This window comes from Octodon degus, unplaced genomic scaffold (assembly GCF_000260255.1).
Source record: "Octodon degus isolate 3935 unplaced genomic scaffold, OctDeg1.0 scaffold00025, whole genome shotgun sequence".
In the NCBI taxonomy this organism is placed as follows: domain Eukaryota; kingdom Metazoa; phylum Chordata; class Mammalia; order Rodentia; family Octodontidae; genus Octodon; species Octodon degus.
The window spans coordinates 10319315-10338511 of NW_004524601.1; the positions used below are offsets into that span (position 1 = coordinate 10319315).

The 19197-nt window shown below is 38.2% G+C and overlaps 1 protein-coding gene across 1 annotated transcript in view; it reads right to left on the reverse strand.

Moving 5' to 3' along the window:
- Nucleotides 1-9089: 9089 nt before the first annotated feature.
- Pms1 (PMS1 homolog 1, mismatch repair system component) overlaps nt 9090-19197 on the reverse strand; it is a 97301-nt gene continuing 87193 nt past the window's right edge. Inside the window, exons 11-13 of the mRNA XM_004628622.3 lie at nt 17451-17581; nt 12790-12950; nt 9090-9441 (exon numbers count right to left, since the gene is read on the reverse strand). Of these exons, the coding sequence (XP_004628679.1) occupies nt 9277-9441; nt 12790-12950; nt 17451-17581 (457 nt within the window). The 3' untranslated portion in view covers nt 9090-9276. The remainder of the gene's footprint in view (nt 9442-12789; nt 12951-17450; nt 17582-19197) is intronic.

Below are 19197 nucleotides of genomic sequence, written 5' to 3' on the forward strand. Positions count from 1 at the left end.
CTCCCTCCCTCCCTCCCTCCCTCCCTCTATTTTTAGGGAAGGATCTACAGGGTGTTCAGGGTTTCACTAATAGATTGGACTAGTAGTGATCAGCTTGTTTACAGCCTCCCAAGAGCTGGGATTACAGGCGTGAGCCACCACGCCTCAGGTGCAGTCTCAGTGTAACCAGGGAGTGGGGCCAGCACTGCAGGCCTGGGGATTGAATTCCTGGCTCCTGTGGCTCCTGCCCTTCTTGCAGGTGCTTTAATCTGCTGAGCTATTTGGGTGGCCCTATGTTGTGATATAAAGAAAAATCGTTATTTATCTATAAGCTACTATGAATTCATTTGACTTTCAGAAACTGCATGTGTGAATATTTGATATGTAAGATATTTGTTCTGTCTTTACAAAACATGAATAACCAGACTGACTTTTATGTATAATTATAAAAACAGGCATTAAGTTCCACTGGGTCTATGCCCACTAATCTCTTTTCTTCTTTTCAATTTCAAGGCTCACAACATTAATTCATATCTATTTGTATACTATGTACTGCAAAGCTGTCTACCTGGTCTAGGGTTTCTCTCTCATACGAAGAATGTTACACCTGGCTACCATCCCCATCTTCCCAACGCACAGTTATGAACACATTGCATCTGAATTTCCTCCATTTTTCTGCTCCCTGTGCTGAGAATGCCTCTGCCAAGTTCTAACTAAAAAACGAAAACCTTCCTAAGCTTCAGCGACCAATTTAACTGCAATTTTCTTCAATATGATGATTATACATTGCTGATGTTGTGGTGGTTTTTGAGAGAGCAGTTATGCAGTTTAAACCCAGGACTGCACACATGTTGATCAAATCCTCTACCACTGAGCTATATACCAAGCCCAAATTCTTTGCCGATGTGATTGCTATTTTATGATGACCCTCTTCTGCATTTTCAGCCATCTCTCTCAAAAATGGATGAATATAGTTTTTTGTGGACTCTTCTCTCCCTGCAAAATAAAATCTTCAGAACAGAGATTATATTTGTCTTATACCTGTGTTTTTAATCTAGCAGAGCACTCAATATTCAGTAAATACTGAGTAAATGAATGTTAAGAGAGACTAAAATAATTATTTATGAAAGAATTAATACTCAAGGCAAAGGGCCTTAAGGAACTGTTTCATAAGCAATAACTATACCTTTAATCATTTTAAAAGTATTCAGTAAAGAATACTTCTTAGTCACTCCTACTCATAGGTTAATCACATGGTATCACAGTGCATATCCAAAATGTTATATAGTCTCACATTTGGAAATGGGACCAGCCAGAAGGGGCAGGCCACTATAGGCATGACTTGGATGGGGGTCTACTGTCACCCCTGGCTTCTTAGCTTCCTGTTTCCTAGCTACCATACAGTGGACTGTATTCCACTACCATGCTTTTCCACAATGCTGTTTCTGGTTAACTGACCACAGACTAGAGCCATGAACCAAAATAAACATCTGCTACCTTAATCTGTGTTATGTATTTTGTTCCAGTGAAGGGAAAGTGACTAATACAGATACTGATACCAGTGGAGTAGGGTAGCTGCTGTGACTGTACTGACCATGTGATTTAGAAACCTTTGGAACTGGCTTATGAGAGTTTGGGAAAGGTTTGGAGATGTTGGAGAGAGAAATCCTACAGAATGCTGTAAGATGATGGTAGATTCCAGTCACAGCTCTGAAGAGGAGAATGCTGCTCAGAATGAAGACTGTAGAGGCTAGAGTTAGGAGGTATCAGTTGAGACAGGAGACTCCATTGGCAGCTGGACCATAGCCCATGTGTGTTATACTCTGGCAGAATGTTTGTTTTCACTTTGACAATATCCTGAGACTTTGTGGGAGGCTGAGATCAAGGGCAGTGGACTCATTAATTTGGTGGAGGAAATTTTAAAGCAGTCCAACACTTTGGCTATGTCATGGACACTGCTGGCTGTTTTTAGCCATATCTATAGTGCGAATCAGGAGCAAATGACAAAGCTGAATGATTTTACAAGCTTGCATTTTTGCCAGAAAGTAAAGACTAGAAAAGCTGGGGCAAAGATACTCATGTTTGCTGAAAATTAATATTAAAAAAAAAACGCCAAACACTTGGCATTCAGACAATATGAAAGATGGCGTGAAGGCATCTCAGAAGTCGACAAGACCCTGACCTCTTCAGCAACGGTGGAGCTGTTCCAACACTGGCAACTCTTAGAGATGGACTAAGTGCATTTTTTACAATGAGATGACATGAACCCTTAGAGGGCCAAGGGAGAAATGTTATGGTTTAGATCTAAAATGTCCCTCAAAAGCATTTAGCCACTGGGGGTGTGAACAGGAAGGGTACATTCTCATCCTCAACTCCTCTTCTCTGCTTCCTCTCTACTATGCCCTTTCACAATACCACCTATGCCTTGGAGCAAAACCACCCCGGGCTGAAGCTATGAGCAAAGGAAGCCTTCCTCCAACTGCTCACACCAGGTATTTTCTCAGGATAGGTGAACTTCGAGAGTTCTAGTATGTGGCAGAGCTACAAATCAGATCTATAAACTACCTCAAAGCTACAACTGTCTCCAAATACAAAAGTGGTACCATAAAACATGAACCAAATATAAAGTAATTCCACATTTTAATGAAAATGTTATGTATTATATATGCAAATTTACATGATGTAAAACCGAGACCATAATACTATGTGCATAAAAATCTCAGATTAATTTATAACCTTTACACTGATTATTTTCTGAAAGACTGAAAGCAAATTTTAGTAGTAAACTCAGGGTAGCATGATATATTTTATTTATGTATATCTAAAACCTCGTGGTTTAATAATTATTTTTCAAAGTTCTGTAGGTTAACAAGTTCAGATGTACAATTTCACTCTAGTAACATGCTTTTGAAGAATTTCTGAGAATATGTAAATCCAGGTTTAAAAAATGATATGCCACAAGAAAACACATCTGACTTCCTGACGACAATGAAGAGCCTTGTTTCAGTACACATTTGCATTTAAAATGTGTGTGTAGTGTACTTTGAAGAGTATTCAGCAAAGGATTTTTGTGCACTCTTGAGAAACTGCACGATCCTAGAATCAGCAGCATGCCCAACCCATGGAAGCAGGCGTAAATGCAGGATGGCAGGCCCACCTCTGTACCTTCAGAATGAGAACTGGCCCAGAGATCCACACTCTACTCAAGTTTAAGAGATACTGAGTTAGGCAGTATACTATTAGTACACAGAATATCCTTGTATTTGTCATCTGAAGAAGCCTACAAAATATGAAGTACTTCTCTTCTTAACTTTATGGATAGAGCAGGATTATGTATTTTGCTTTTTTAAAGAAAGAAAATTGCTAAGGAAAAATAGCTAAAACTTCATTGTTCCAGTAAAATCTCTCAAAATTTAAAAATTATGTTTGGGAACTGTCTTGTCTTCATCTGGGATCAAATATCATCCTTATGTATGTGGGCAAATAATATAACTCTCTAACAAGTTTTACATGACCAGGAGAACCAAGGAGAAAAACAAAAAATGCAAAGAACAAAATAGATAATATAGTATATACATTTATTCACATGTAAAAACATGAAAAAAATTGCTATCATTAGTGAAATATGTAAAGCATCTGGCAAGTAAACTAATTGTAATTTACCAGTACTTCTACATAAAAATGAAGCAGTTTTAAGACAAAAATGCTCTTTTGAAAGAAGTCAACTTTTGAAACATACCATTTTCTTCCAAAAATATGTTTTTACAATTTCTTGCTTGTTTCTTGTCATTTCTATAATCTAATTTTTTTAAAAAAACTAATTAAAATACCTATATGAAGGTTTTTAAAAACCAAGTAAGTTCAACATTAAAGATCACCTAGATCCCTGGCACCACATGCTGTGACAGCCCTGCCCTGGGGGTTCTGAGCTGGCCACCGGGCATACTGGTGCACGCCTGTAACCCCAAAGCTGGGGAGGCTGAAATAGCAGGGTTACTATGAGTCTGAGCTGTGTAGTGAGAGCTTATACCAAATACATTTTTAAAAAAACGAAAAGGCACCTAAATCACTAGCCATTACTTTATTTATCAAGCCCCTAGATATAAATGCTACCTCACAAATTATATTTGAACATTTAAGTCCTTTATAAACAAAAACTTGTATTTAAGAAAGAATTGGAAATTTTAGGTTGGCTTCCAAACACTTAGTTTAATAATTTTTTAAAAGGGGATATTTTATGTTTTTTTTTTTTTTTTTTTTTAAAGTATGGAACTCAAAGAGATTAGCTGAAATTATGCCAACTTTCCAGTGTAGAAAAGGCAAATTAAGTCTCTGTTATAGTACTCCCTTATCATTGTCAATTAGCTAAAGAGAAACCCCTTTTCCACCTTTTAATTATGGCAGCACCCTATAAGATCTTCAGTGAGCAGGGGATGTGGCGCACGCCTGTGATGCCAGCACTTTGTAGAATGAAGCAATAGATGAGTTCAAGGCCAGCTGGACTACAAAGTGAATTCAAAACCAGTCCAAACTACATAGGGAGATGCTGTCTCAAAAAGACAAAACAATTAAATGAAAAAACCATAAGTGAAAACTGTTTTTTTCTTCTTTAAACCAATCTTGCACATTTATATCTGGTAACCTAACAACTAATTTAGAGATAACATCATGCAATACAGCAAACATTGTTGAATTCCTATTACTTTGTGTAGTGAAATTTTGTATCATTTCTAAAGCTGTTTTTTCTATTACCATTTTATAATCTTTAAAGGGAAAGAAAACCCCACAAGGCAATGCAATGAAGATGTCAACAACTTTGTCTTACTGCAGACCTGTTATCCCTTTCTGGCATAAACTCTGAATTTTCAGTAGCCTAATAACTTGGCTTATATAACATATTCTCAATCTTATTTCCCAACTGTTTGATTAAAGTGACATGAGGGGAAAAAAATTCCAACTCTTCAAAGGCCTATGAAACGGCTATGTTCCAGACATGATCATTCTAATCTGGTGTCCATTTATTCCATTCCATTCCATTTATTCCTTGAACTCATCAATGCATTTGCACATGTTGTTCTTCCTGCCTCAGAAATCGTCTTCTTAGGGGCTGAGGAAGGAAGCACTATCCACAACGCCCCAGCACTTCTCCTCTAACTTTCCAGATTCAGCTCATTGGTTTCTTCCTTAGGGTTCTCCATGGTGGGAGTGGGCAACTCTATGTATCCACAGTGCATATGAACAATAGTACTTGTCACATGCTGTAATTATTATCCTCCCTCCAGAGAACAAATGTCTTCTCGCTCAGCACTGTGATGCTCAATGTCTCACCATATAAAGAAATATACAAGTAACGCAGAAATGGGGGAATCTGCTACAGTGATTTCAAGTCCAATGTGTACAGTGAAAGAAACTTACCTCTCCACTTCCTATTACTATAAAAGATTTGTTGAAGACTGAGTAATGATGTAGAAAAATCATTTTAAAAGGTTATTTCAAATTCTGCTGATGAATATTCAAGAAAAAATATTGCATGATGTTAGAAATGATAGTGCAATTGGAGATCAGGTTTAGCACCCTGATTTTGAAGATGAAAATTTGGGTATCTCTACCAGTATGATGATGGAGAAGTCTTCTAAGTCCTATTTTTCTATTTAATGAAATGAAGAACTTAGTAAGAAAAAAATGGGGTTAAAGAAATGGACTTGAGATTTTAGGGGAACTTTGAAATTTAGATTCGAGTAGTGGCTCTTCATGTGTGGCTCCACAACCAGGAGCATCACCTGGAAACAACAGAAGGGAATTTTCCCTCCTACCCCAGTGCCACAGAATCAGAAATGTGTTCTGAAAAGCTCTGGGTAATTCTGATGCATGCTCAGATTGATAAGCACTGGGGTAGAATTTCACTAAATGTTAGAAAAAAACTACATTTATGTGCAGTGGCTTAAAGGGGAATAGAAACTGTGATTCAAAATCAACTAAGCAAGGGGCCAGGGAGATGGCTCAGTGGAATAAGCACTTCCCTGGCAAGTGTAAGGGCCTGAGTTCAATGCCCGGTTCTGCAAAAAAAACCCAAAAAATCAACTAAGCAGAGAAAAAAACTTCAAGGCAGCAGTGGTGAGAATCTACATTGTGCTATCAGTATCAATGAAAATAATAAATATTAACATTTAAAAATTGAGGTAAGATAACTAAAAGCTAAATAAAGTTAATTCTTGAGCTCTCATGCTCATGAATGAAGGGAAGAAACACAAAAATGGAGACCAAGCCAAATGAAAAGATTTCTTCTTTTTTTTTAAAGACTTCATTTTTGGAGGGTGACTTTCTTCCTTCATGAGGACCCAAAAGAAATGATACATAAGACTCACCTGAATGTTGATCATTAACCTAACTAGAATTGGCAAACCTAAATACTAGTAATGATACTATATTTAAATGAATGAGATCTGTTTGGGGAGTATTGGGAGGAAGCTAGTATTCATGGATTCATTGAGACTCACAAGAATCCTTGAAGGTCGGCTGTGGCGGCTCATACTTGTAATTCCAGCTACTAGTGAGGCTGAGGCAAGAAGACACCAAGTTTGAACCCAGCCTGCAACATGGCAAAATCCTATCTAAAATAAACAAATAAATAAATGGGGCTAGGACCATAGTCAATGAGCAGCTTAAATCCCCAGTACCAACCAAAAACAAGAGCAAAAAAAAGTTTGGCTACTCAATTTTACAAAAAAGATAATAAAAGCCCAAAGTACCAAGTTTTACCTGGGTGCACACAGCTATTTTAGTGCTTTACTTTCCATTTGGTTTTAAATTTGAGGTCTAATTTGAAGTTTAGTAGCTTCTTCTCCCCTGTCCACCTTCTGAAAAACACTGGAGGACTCTTGTGAAAATAAAATGAAAACAACAGAGATGTTTGGTAATGCAAAAAAAAAAAAAAAAAAACCCGTGTATTACATTTTCAGGTAAGAATTTAGGTGTGGTGGTATGGATTTCAATTACTAAACTTAAGCCACAAAACTTAGATATAAAAGACTCATTATTCCCAATGAAAATAACACACATATATCTGAATCAGCCTTCTAATTCTGCAGGTTAAATATCTAAAGTCTAATAAACAGGGCTTTACCATGCACAGGGACCTTTCTGACAAAACTTGTCAGTAAGGACTATAGGCCTCACCTCTGCATGGCTCCAGTGTGGAATGCTGTGGCAATGGATGGGTTACTAAATCAACACGTTTGGGTGTTAGCTCTAGGAGGATTACAAGCTTATTTTAAAGTATTATTATTTTTTCAGAACTGGGGAATTGAACTCAGGCCCTTGTGCTTGCCATGGAAGCGCTTATTCTACTGAGCCATCTCCCCAGTCCCAGGATTACAAGTTTAAACCTGAGCAATTTAGTTAAACTGTCTCAAGATTAAAAAAACGAAACAAAACAACCAGAAAGGGCTGGAGATATGGTTCGGTGTGGGCACCAAGACTTTTGAGGAATTCATATTTGCACGTTCTCCATTTTTCTTGCTAATGCCTCAAACACCAAAGCCCTGAAAGAGGGCAAGAGGGTAATTAAGGGACATTTTTTGTCCTTGGACATCCCATCCTTGTTACTGGCAAGTCAACGATACAGCTGCACAACCTTTACCTCAGTCCTAGCTCTGGGAACAGTCATCTTCCCTGAGCAGGATCAGCCCCAGGGCTGTGGGGCAGCGGGGCCACAGAGCTTCCCCTTCTGACTGCAGGGTGCCACCTCATCTACTTCTGTCATGCCAGGCTCTGGCTTCAGTGTCAAAACCCAAAATGACTCAAGGCACTGGTCAAGGTGGCACCAGAGTTTTAGTCTTCTTGTCTCTACATACTATACATTCGGGCCTTCTGGATCCAAACCACCCCTGAAAGCCTATTTCTCATGGCAGGCAGGATGTCCAACTCCAAGACTGCAGGCTCAATAGGTCTTGCCAGCCCAGATGGTACAGTGCAATGAGCTCATTCTTGTTTATGGTTGGTGCACATGTATGATGGAAATTTGTTACCCAGTTTGTCAGTGAGCTGCTTCTCTTTCAGTTCCCTGTTAGTTAAAAGGGTTGGTATGAGGAAGGTAGCAATTATAAAAAGGAGTTGTAGAACCGAACCGAACCAAACCAAACCAAACCAGTATTGGATCATGGGAAACAGGATGGCTCCAGCAAAAGGAGTGTGCTACAAGTAGAACTCCAATTATTTTAATTTGTATCTTAATACAAAAATCTTAATGTCAAGATGGTCCATGAGAATTATGGGAGATGGCATGTGGAGACACTATATTCAGCCTAATATATTTATACAAAAATAAATTCATTTAAAAATCATGTTTCAACTTTTTGTACTTATAACTGTGTAACCAGTTTTTGAAGTGATATGTACAAAAAAGATCTGGGGCTGGGGAGATAGCTCAGTAGAATAAGTGCTTGCCTGGCAAGCGCAAGGGTCTGAGTTCAATCCCTGCTTCTGCCAAAAGAAAAAAAGAAAAAAATCATATACTAAACTTTGTCCAAAATTTAAATCTTGCCAAATTTTCAACCAATTTTAACCCCTGGTGTCCAAAGTTCAATAATTATCATATAATAAAAAAGCAGCAATACGTAAGCCCCAGGATGGAGGGAGGATTTCTCGTTATGTTTTCTTTTTTCTCTGCTTTGTTTTCTCAATCTCTGCATTCCACTTTAAACAAGACTGGTAACTTGTGTTAGATCCACAACCTCAGCTCTGTCTATGGTGCCAATTCTCCTTGCCCAAGGATGACCTAGATCACTACTTCTAATAGGCAGCCTAGAGTTTATAAATTATGAAGGCTAGTCTTAAGAATAAAATGAATAAGGGCTGGGCAGATAGCTCAGTGGATTAAAGCGCCTGCTTAGGCAGAGCACAGGGACCAGGGTTCGATCCCCGGGTGGTATGGCATGGCAGCCTTGCCCCTGAGGTGCGCTGAGATGGCAACTGAGACTGGGCATGGTGGTGCGCATCTGTAATCCCAGCGCTTGGGAGGCTGAAAACAGGAGGATCACTAGGAGTCTGATCTGTGTAGTGAGACCCTGTAGGTCCTGCACTAAATCCATTAAAAAAATTAAAATAAAAAAATGAATTAATCATTTCTTATTTATTTAAGCTTTTTACAAGTTTTGAAAATTTTTTAAATATATAAGCCAGTGAATCCTCTTTTATAAAATAACCATTTGACACATGATAATAAAAAATGATTTAAAAGCTGACTCATTGTCTTATGACCGTATCTGTTTCAACTGTGGCTAATTTTCTTGTATTTAATCATGAAGTTTCTGGAAGATGGGTTAGATGATGAAAAAATGGGCGGCCATGAACACACCCTTTAATTTCATTTCCAAACTGGTGCTTCATTCTACTGATAATATCTTGGATGTCCTCTTGCGATAAGTACATGGGCAATTGTCTAGACAGTCGAACTGCTTCTCCCTGTGAAGAAAAAGCCATACTTTATTTACCCTGAAGCAGAAAGCACATTTTCCTAGCAAGAAGGCAAAATTATGTTCATCTTGGGGCCGGGAAGATGGCTCAGTAGAATAAGCGCTTGCCTGGCAAGCACAAGGGCCTGAGTTCAATTCCCGGTTCTACCAAAAAAAAAAAAAAAAAAATTATGTTCATTTTATTCATTCACACAACAAGTATCTATTAAGCATTGACTATGTTGTAGGTTCTAGAGGTAATACCGGCAAACAAGAAAACAAGGCCTTTACTCTTGTGAAATTTATCTTCTAGAGCAGAGAAACAGAAAACAAAAGACAGAAAAATTTATTGAGTAAATAATATACAAAATTAAATTTAGCAACATGATAGATAATAACTGCGTAGTTAGGAAAAGCTTCCTTGAAAAAATGCCAGTTAGACTTCTATTTCAACTCTCAGGCACAGAACATGGGGAAGGAAAATCTTTTTAGGCAGGGGGAACAATAAAAAAGTTCAGTGTATTTTAGCCATTATTAAAGGGAAGACACAGCACCTTTTTAGGCAGAGGCAAGGGTAAAAATACAGAGAAGGAACCAGATAGGGTTTTGTTGCTGCTGTTATTCTTTTTGAGACAGGGTCTCACTACATAGTTCAGACTGGCCTTGAGCACTTTATTCAATCTCACAGCAATCCTCCTCCTCCTGAGTGCTGGGATGTACAGGTGTGCAGGTATGCATCACCACATCCTGCTATCAGAGTTTTTAGGCAAAAGCCTGACATCTAGTTCACATTTTAAAGCAATCAGCCTGGCAATACGTGAAGTATGGAAGCAAAAGCTCTTGCTGACACTTAATGAAGTGAGGCTGTGAGGCAGGTGATACTAACTGAAAAGGAAGGAGGTACAGACAGTCTGAGTTTGTGGTAGTCACAAAATCGGAAGGATCACAAGTTCAAGCCCAGCCTAGGTAACCCAGTGACTTAGCAAGACCCTGTGTCAAAATAAAAGGCTTCAGATTTAGCCCTCTGTTCAATTTCTAGTACGACCAAAAATAAAACAAATGTAAAAAGATAATGCATACATGGAGGATAATTTCCACAAATTTGGTATGTTAATATTTTTCTGAAACAGAAGGAACTGATGGTTTGGGGATAAGACGATGTTAACAAAACTTTTTTTCTTTTAATATATTTATTTTGCTTTGAGACAGGGTCTCGCTGTGTAACTCAGGTTGGCCCTGAACTCACTATGTAGCTCAAGCAGGCCTCAACCTGTGGCATTCCTACCTTCACCTCCCCAGTAGTAAGATTATAGGAGTGTGACACCTGCCTCTCTACTTCTAATATATTTAAAAATATATATTATGCTTCAAACATCTTGAATCTCAACACTATTCATTTTAACCAAACATCCACTGTCTTTCCAAACATTCTCAACTCCAACTAATCCTGCTTTTTCTTCACTCTGATCTTCCTTCTCCAATCCCTCCCTGTGCTCCTGACCTAACAGCACCATGCTGTCATCCTCCCAAGTGAAGGCAGAAATACACAGAGATAAGGACACTAAGCTCTAAGACTTAACATGTCTCTTGTGTATAAGGTATTCCTATTTCTCTGTCATGCTCTTTTCCTATCCATCATAGCCATCTTGCCAACCTCTGTTTTAGGACAACTCTAGCAAGCACAACTGGAGAGCTGTGAAACTGTTTTGAATACATCCACAGCACAGATGAGCTCTCATGAGTCCTCAGTGACACCTGGAAATCTCTATGTTCACAACAGAGCTCCTTCTCGGTACTTTGTTACTGTACTCACATTCCTCATGCTTTGCCAATCCCCTCTCTTTTACCCTTACATATCAGGCATAACTTTTCTCCAAGTTCAAAGGTTAAGATTATTCTCTTAATCTAAAAGTATCCTTTCACCTTTTCCTCTTCTGCTCAACTCAGAAACAGCAACTCCCTCAGAAAGCTAATCTTGACATTGCTACCTCCTTTGGAACATTTGTCCTCCAGTGTGTTATTCTCTTTTGCACCGGGTCAGTACAAACAGGTTAAATATACTATTCCCTTCCTTGCATTATCACGTGACTTGCTGACATTATGTTTCCCCAAACCATTCTACTCTTGGACCCCTGAAAATGCCTGCCACTCATAGCACACTGCCAGTTTAGCTCTCCTCAAGGTCACCACTGTGCTATAGCAGCCATGCCTGTAGTCTTCCGGCAGCAACCACTGCCATACATGGAAGATGATAAAAATATTTATTTTTAAAATTTCTGGGGTGGGGAGATAGCTCAGTAGAATAAGTGCTTGCCTGGCAAGCGCAGGGGGTCCTGAGTTCAATCCCTGGTATCAAATAAATATCTTGGTCTTGACTGTCCAGCAGAAAAGTATAAAAACGAGGTATAAAAAGTAAAGCCATATTAATATGCTGAGCTGTAAAAGGCTCAAGTCAACAACTTCTGACATTGCCAGTCTTATGGAAAACCCACTACTGTTATGGACTACTAAACTATACTGGAATATTTTACTGAATTCACGTACATACAATATTTATTTATTTTTTAAATTAATTTTGAGAAATAGATATCAATGAGACAGTTTCAAAACCAATTAATAGGACAGTTTCAATAATTAATACAATGCATATTGTTATCTTCTTAGTGGTTTTTCATAGTGCAAGATGCAGACATGATATCCTGTCCAAATACTATTAGTACAAATCTTTCTTCCCATCTCTGACAAAACTAAACAAAAAAGGGGATACAAATGAACAACCATTTTGTATCTGTATATTCAAAATAGCTGGGATAGACATATAGCTGCATTCTCTTAATTCAATGAAGAGAGATTTGTTCTAATAGTGTCTGTGGACAGGGTATCATGTCTGCATCTTGCACAATGAATAACCACTAAGACAATAATATGCAATGTATTAATTATTGACACTGTGCTAGTAATCAGTTTTGAAACTCATTGCTATTTGTTTCTCAATAAAACTATTTAAATAGATAAATAAAATAAAATTTCTTTCCTTGGTTGGCTTTTCTATCTTTTGGTTCTTCTTTCACTATACTGTCTGTACCTCTGATTTACCTTATTCAGACTGGTCTTCAGTGGAAGTATCCTTCAGTTCAGACTTAGGTTCTCTTTTTTCCTAGAAGCTTATCTTAGCAATCATATCCACAGTCTAAGATGTGAAACTTTAATAGAATTCTTTTAAAAATAGTACTTTCCTCTTGCAAACAAACCCTATAGAAACTACCTGTTTTACTATTCTTAAACCATTTACTATTTTATTAAAGAATAACTAAGTGATTTGAACCCTACGCAACTTGCCTAATCTAACACTACTTACCTCTAAATAACTTATCACTTTGCGAGGTCTACATTCATAAATTTCCTTTGCATTTTTGTTTACTATAGCATTAAGAATTTCTTTTAAATCCATTAATCCATAGAACGGGAGACAATTAGCCATTCCTTCTATTTCCAAGTAGTTTTCAGCTGTAGAAACTCCTGAAAGAAAAACACCAAACAAATACAGACTTAAATTTGTTTAGTTAAAATTATATTCCAGAACATATCCATTAAGAAAAACCACTGGTAAAACATTTAGTGAACTTCCACCAGAATTTAATATGGTCAGGCAGTTTTGTTCCTTAGTTGGAAAACAAATAGTGTTTTCCCATAGGGTTTCACATTAAGTCATAAGTGCTCACTGACACCACATGTCCTTTATATAATTTTATTTAATCTCAGTTACTGCTGGTTTGGTCTTTATATTTGTTTAGAACATTTCTTACTTTGGAGAGAAAATGAAGTCCCATGATACTCATTAAAATACAACTGGTTAAAATGTTTTACCAAATGTTGCTCTTCAAGTTCTATCCCATTGACTTAATATCTAATCTAAAGGCCTGGATTATTTTGTGATTATTTCAATTTACAAGTTATGAAACAGTCAGACTGTAACTTACTAATGTACAATTAATTTGAGGAAATTAAATACTAATGTTTATTCAAAACAGTTCATCAGGACAATGTTTAAAACTGACATGTTATCTTTTAACTATCTTAAATAACTTAATTAAAACTAAAAAGTAGCCAGATGATTCACTGAACAAAAATGGATAGATAATTCCTAAAAACACACATTCCAAAGCATCAAAATTTGGCTTTAGAATACTACATATTTAGGAAAATAGCAGAGATTTGTCTTTAGATACATGCCTACAACAATGCACTTACTGCTGAAATCTAAATCATGTCACCTGAAAGAGAGGAAAAATGGGACAGTTCAACCTTGAATAATCTTGGATAATTCATTATCAATGAATTAATTTAAAGTTCTTTTTTTTTTTTTTTTTTTTTTTTTTTGGTGGAACCGGGGATTGAACTCAGGCCCTTGCACTTGCCAGGGAAGTGCTTATTCCACTGAACCATCTCCCTGGCCAAATGAATTAATTTAAAAAGAGGTGCTTCCAAGTGTATTGCCAGTTGCTCGGGAGGCAGAGGCAATAAATAGGCTCACAAGTTTGAGCCAGCCTGGGCAACATGGTGAGCTCTGTTTGAACTAAAAAATAAAGAGGGCTGGGGATGTAGTTTAGCACTAAAGCACTTGTCTAATATACAGAAGATTCTGAGCTCCAGCCCCAGACTAGGGGAATGGGGGGAGGAAAGGAAAAAGGAAAAAGAACAACAGAAGAGAAGAGGGGAGGGGAGGAAAGGGAGGAGAAAGGCAGAGAGACAGAGCACTGTGATATATTTGATAAGCTTTGGATCCTGCAAATTCAAATATCTATAATCCCTAAACTGTTCCTTGCCCTGACCTGGAGGGAGAGTGGTGGGAGACTTAACATAAGAGAGCAAGTATGGTTTTCTAGGAAACAAAACTCCTTAAGTGTGTTTTGAAATAAAGTAGGCAAGCAGGAAGGGGCAAATATTCTAGTTCATATTTATACAGATGCCAAAATGTCCCCAAGAATCAGTCTTTCATTGTAACTAATTCTACTAACTACATCTGCTCTGAATGTGCAACACGTCACAGAATTACTGGTAGGTAAGGGTTAAAAGTACTTGGCCACAAGTGAGAAAACAGCAGTGAGTGACACTTGGAACTATGTTATAAACTTTCAAGAAATTTCATAAAATTCAATGAAATTCTTTCCAGTTTTTCAAGGAAAACAAGAAAGTGGCTAGGTAAACTTCTACTTCTTTTTTTTTTTTTGTGGAACTGGGGATTGAACTCAGGCCCTTGCACTTGCCAGGGATGCGCTTATTCCACTGAGCCATCTCCCCAGCCCCACTTCTACTTCTTAAAAATACAAAATTCTTACAAAAAGAAAGCTATTCCCCTCAACGAGCAGTTTTTATGGCCACATTGAGCATCTTTTCCTTCAAATCAGATTTTTTTCTTTATCCATATCCAAAATGTTGTGTGACAAATGGACAACTGTTGATTCAGCTACAAATAAAATTTTCACTAAATGAGACATGGTCCTTGAGGAAACACAACCTAACTTCAAAATTGTCTCTCCCTCCCTCTCTTAACCTCCCTTTCTCTTTCTTTCTGGTGTTGGAGTGCGACCCCCTGGCCTTTGCACTGAACTACCTCTCCAGCTCTTTTATTCTGAGTCAGGGTCTTCTGGGTTGCTAAGCCCCCTAAGCTGGGCTCGCGCTTCCTCCCTCAGACTCACAGTTGCTGGGGGTACAGGTGTGCAACACCATGGCCAGCTGTGCTCTGCTACCGACAAGGCAAAGAATGCTGTTCATATTCTATATATAGGGGCTGGGGAGATGGCTCAGTAGAATAAGCGCTTGCCTGGCAAGGGAAAGGGCCTGAGTTCAATCCCCGGTTCCACAAAAAAAAAAAAAAAAAAAAAACTATATATAGCTAATTCCAACCAAATCAAGTCAGTCTGTAGATTTTTTTCATCTTTGGTGTCCTGCAAAGCACTTGACATCAATGCAACTAAAAAACCACTATCAGCAAGCCAATATTTAAAAGAATCTATCTGGAGAAAAATGTATTGGGCAGCTCAAAACAATAAATACGCTTTTAGGGGGCTGGGGAGATGGCTTAGTAGAATAAATGCTTGCCTGGCAAGTGCAAGGGTCTGGGTTCAATCCCCGGTTCCGCCAAAAAAAAAAGAATAAACTGGGAAATATGCTTTTGGTACAGACTGGACAATTATTTTGTTTAAAAAAGAAAGCACCTGCCAACAATGCCACGTAGCTAACAAGAAAAACAGACCAATAATAAAATATGTTCACATACACTTTGGTTAGTACTTCAAATAAATTAAAAATGTGTCAGCAGCCCTGAGGAAGGCTTCTAAGAGGATAAAAATAATTGCCAGCCAGGCAGGATGGCACACGCCTATAATTTCAATGCTTGGGAAGCTGAGGCAGGGGGATCACAAGTTTGAGCTCACCCAGGACTACAAGAGTTTGAGGTCCTCCTTGGGTAACACAGCAAGATTCTCTCTCAAAACAAAACCAAAACCCATACAAAACTGCGTATCAATTCAGGTACTAAGAAGAAGGTGCAAGACGGGTCAAAGAAAGTCTGGACACCTATGCCACTGCTGAGTACTAGGCTCACTGACTTATATTACCTCATAACATGGTGCCCCAAACTGTTATATGAAGTTAACGACCCAATTTTAATAGGAAAGCAATCTAACAAATGGTTAAGAGCTAGACTCTAAAAGTATACTGCTGGTGTTCAAATCCTGTTACTACACTGTGTCCCCTACACAGAATCTAACTGCCATGCCTACGGCTTCCATCTGTACAGAACCTATGTCACAGGCTAAGGGAGATTACAATGCAGTATCTCTCCAGACTAGTACTCTACACGGAACAGTTACTGAAGAACTATTACTGATGACAAACAGTGAGAGCAACTGACTTTCACCAAGACACAGTACGCCTCTGAGTACATGATCTGTACCGCCAAGTCCAAACAGAAGTGAGGAGAGGCGGGAAATTTAGGATGGGCAATTTTAACACTGCAAGCACCACATGAAAGGACTGTACATGGAGAACATCCAAACACTCTCTGCCTATACCCAGCTCCATGATCTTGTACACTTTCTTCTACACTCCGGTGTATGACCAGTTTAGAGGCAGGAGAGGTGACAATGGAGTCATTCCTCATGGGCCCTGATGCAACCTGACAAGAGATGAGTACAAATAGGACAACTCCAGCCTCGGAAGCTGTGGCCATAGCTTAGTAAGGAGATTGTGAAAGAACAGAGAAGGGCCAGCAGGGAAAACTAACTTCTCTTAGAAAAATGTCTTCTATCCACCCGAGTAATTTCCTTATGAGGCAAAGAGGCCCGTCAGTCTTCCAACAAAGCTGTGGACTCCAATCCCCATCTATTCTCTAAGTAATATACTGCTTATGCTATGTGGCTACTTGGCAAAACAAGTAAAATTTTTTTAAAGGTAAAGAACATATCCATTTTTATTAGGCTGTGCTGGTAGCCTACCTATGGCTGTAATTCCAGTAGTCAGGAGGCTGAGGTAGGAAGGTCAAGGTCTCAAGGCCACCATGGGCTACATGGTGAGACACTATGCTCACCCCCAAAACTATATTTTACAATTTAAAGCAGGCAATCTACATATTATACAAACAATGACAAAACTTACAATAAAATTAACTATCTGATCAGTTAGGAAAATGGAGATGCAATTTATTAGACTGAAACAGACATGAAATTTGATTTTTTTCAGGCACAAGTAATCTTTAAATGAGTCTATCTTTACAAGACTAGAGGTGATTTTTAATGAGATGAAAATAGACCATGACACCTGAAAATTATGAAACCCAAATGCCATTGTTAAAACACATCTATTTGGGCCGGGGATATGGCTCATTGGAATAAGCGCTTCCCTGGCAAGCGCAAGGGCAAGGCCTGAGTTCAATCCCCGGTTCCACAAAAACAACAACAACAACAAAAAAACACATTTATTTTCCTAAGTCAGAAGACATTAAATCCATTACCATACCTGGTATAAATTTTATTTTGAAACCATTTGCTGTAAGACGAGGATCAGATAGGTAAGTTGATCCATTGTATCTCTGGCCATCTGTTGTCATTTTATATAAAACCTCTAAATAACGAGATCCATTAAAAAGACTGAAAAAGAAATTATGGCTCATTAGGTTACTAAAAATGCAGATTAAAAACAAGAATTTAAAAAATGAATTCAGGGGCTGGAAAGATAGTTCAGTAGAACAGCAACTGTCTGGCAAGCATAAGGTCCCGAGTTCAACTCCTGGTACCACACACACATAAAAAGTGTATCCAAGGACCTTTTATTTTATTTTTTTGTGGAACCGGGGATTGAACTCAGGCCCTTGCGCTTGCCAGGGAAGCGCTTATTCCACTGAGCTATCTCCCCGGCCCCCAAGAACCTTTTAAAAAACATTATTATCCAAAATATAAATGTTTAGCCCTTCAAGAAACATTTTACATATTTGTTCCTACTTTATAAAGATCTACTACATACAATGTAATGTACGGAAAGGAAAAAAAGACATAAAAGATAATATCTATCTTCTAGAATATTACAAACTCAATGTAAAATTTAAAAATGGCTCTCCACACGTAAGACAAACAAAAACCTTTATGTATAATAACTTTTAAAACAAAATAACACTGTCAAGTAACTCAAGTAGTTTATCCTGTTAAATTTTCAATTCCTAGAGAAGATTTCTTTAGTAACAAAATGACTCAAAATATATCTTTTTCCTGCAGGAAATTTTAGATTCATCAATTCAAGCTTGGGAGAATTTCCTTCATGCTAACCTAAGCATAGATGTTGCCCAAGGTGGTATATGGAGTGATTCTAGTGGTGTAAATCCTAAAGAAAATTTGAGGGAGCCAAATATTATCTAGGGTACAAAATGACCACTCACACTGCTTTTAGCTTTAGTCAGACTACCTCCTAATAGTTGCAAAAGCTAATAAGCTAGTAAGTGAATATTGATCCTTTTCTTATTCTTTCAATAAATATTTGGGTGTTTTATTATGTGGCAGATACTGTCCTAAGTATGCTAGGGACTGCTTTATGTCCCAGGGCAGGACGATACTCTCTTTCATTACATTTCTATATACTCTGAAAACACAAAGGAAGCAGGTATGGTGGCACAAGCCTGTAATTTGAGCCACTTGAGGCTGAGGGAGGAGGTTCAAGTTCAAAGTCAGCCTTGTCCCAAAATAAATTTAAGAAGGGATGCACCTTGAGACCACAATGTTACATGAACTAGATCAAGCAAACTAACTTAGATCTCCCATGACTTATATGAGAAAATTAAAAGTGTAAATAAGGAGCAAAATAAAAGAAGTAGGAGATAGACCTTTCTCCAATGGGAAAGGGGGATCAAGAAATGAAGGGAAAGGCGGAGGAAAGGGAGAAGGTTGAAAAAGGAATGGCCATGTGTTCTATACCTATAACATGCACTGCAAACATGGAAATTAAAAATAATGAAAATTAACTTTTAAATCTTAATAAAATTTTTAAAAGTTTTAAAAAGGGCTCAGGATGTGACTCGAATTGCCTAGCATGCACAAGGCCCTGGGTACAATTCCCACTACTACAGAGATACTAAACAAGGACAGAAAAAGCAAATGAAGGGGCCACCCTGCACCCCTCCCGCTGAGTAGGAATTTCTGCCGACTTCCGGGAACCCCCAGACCCAGTCCTAGCCCAGGTCCGGTGAGTGTGTGGAGAGCTTCCTGCTACCCTGCGC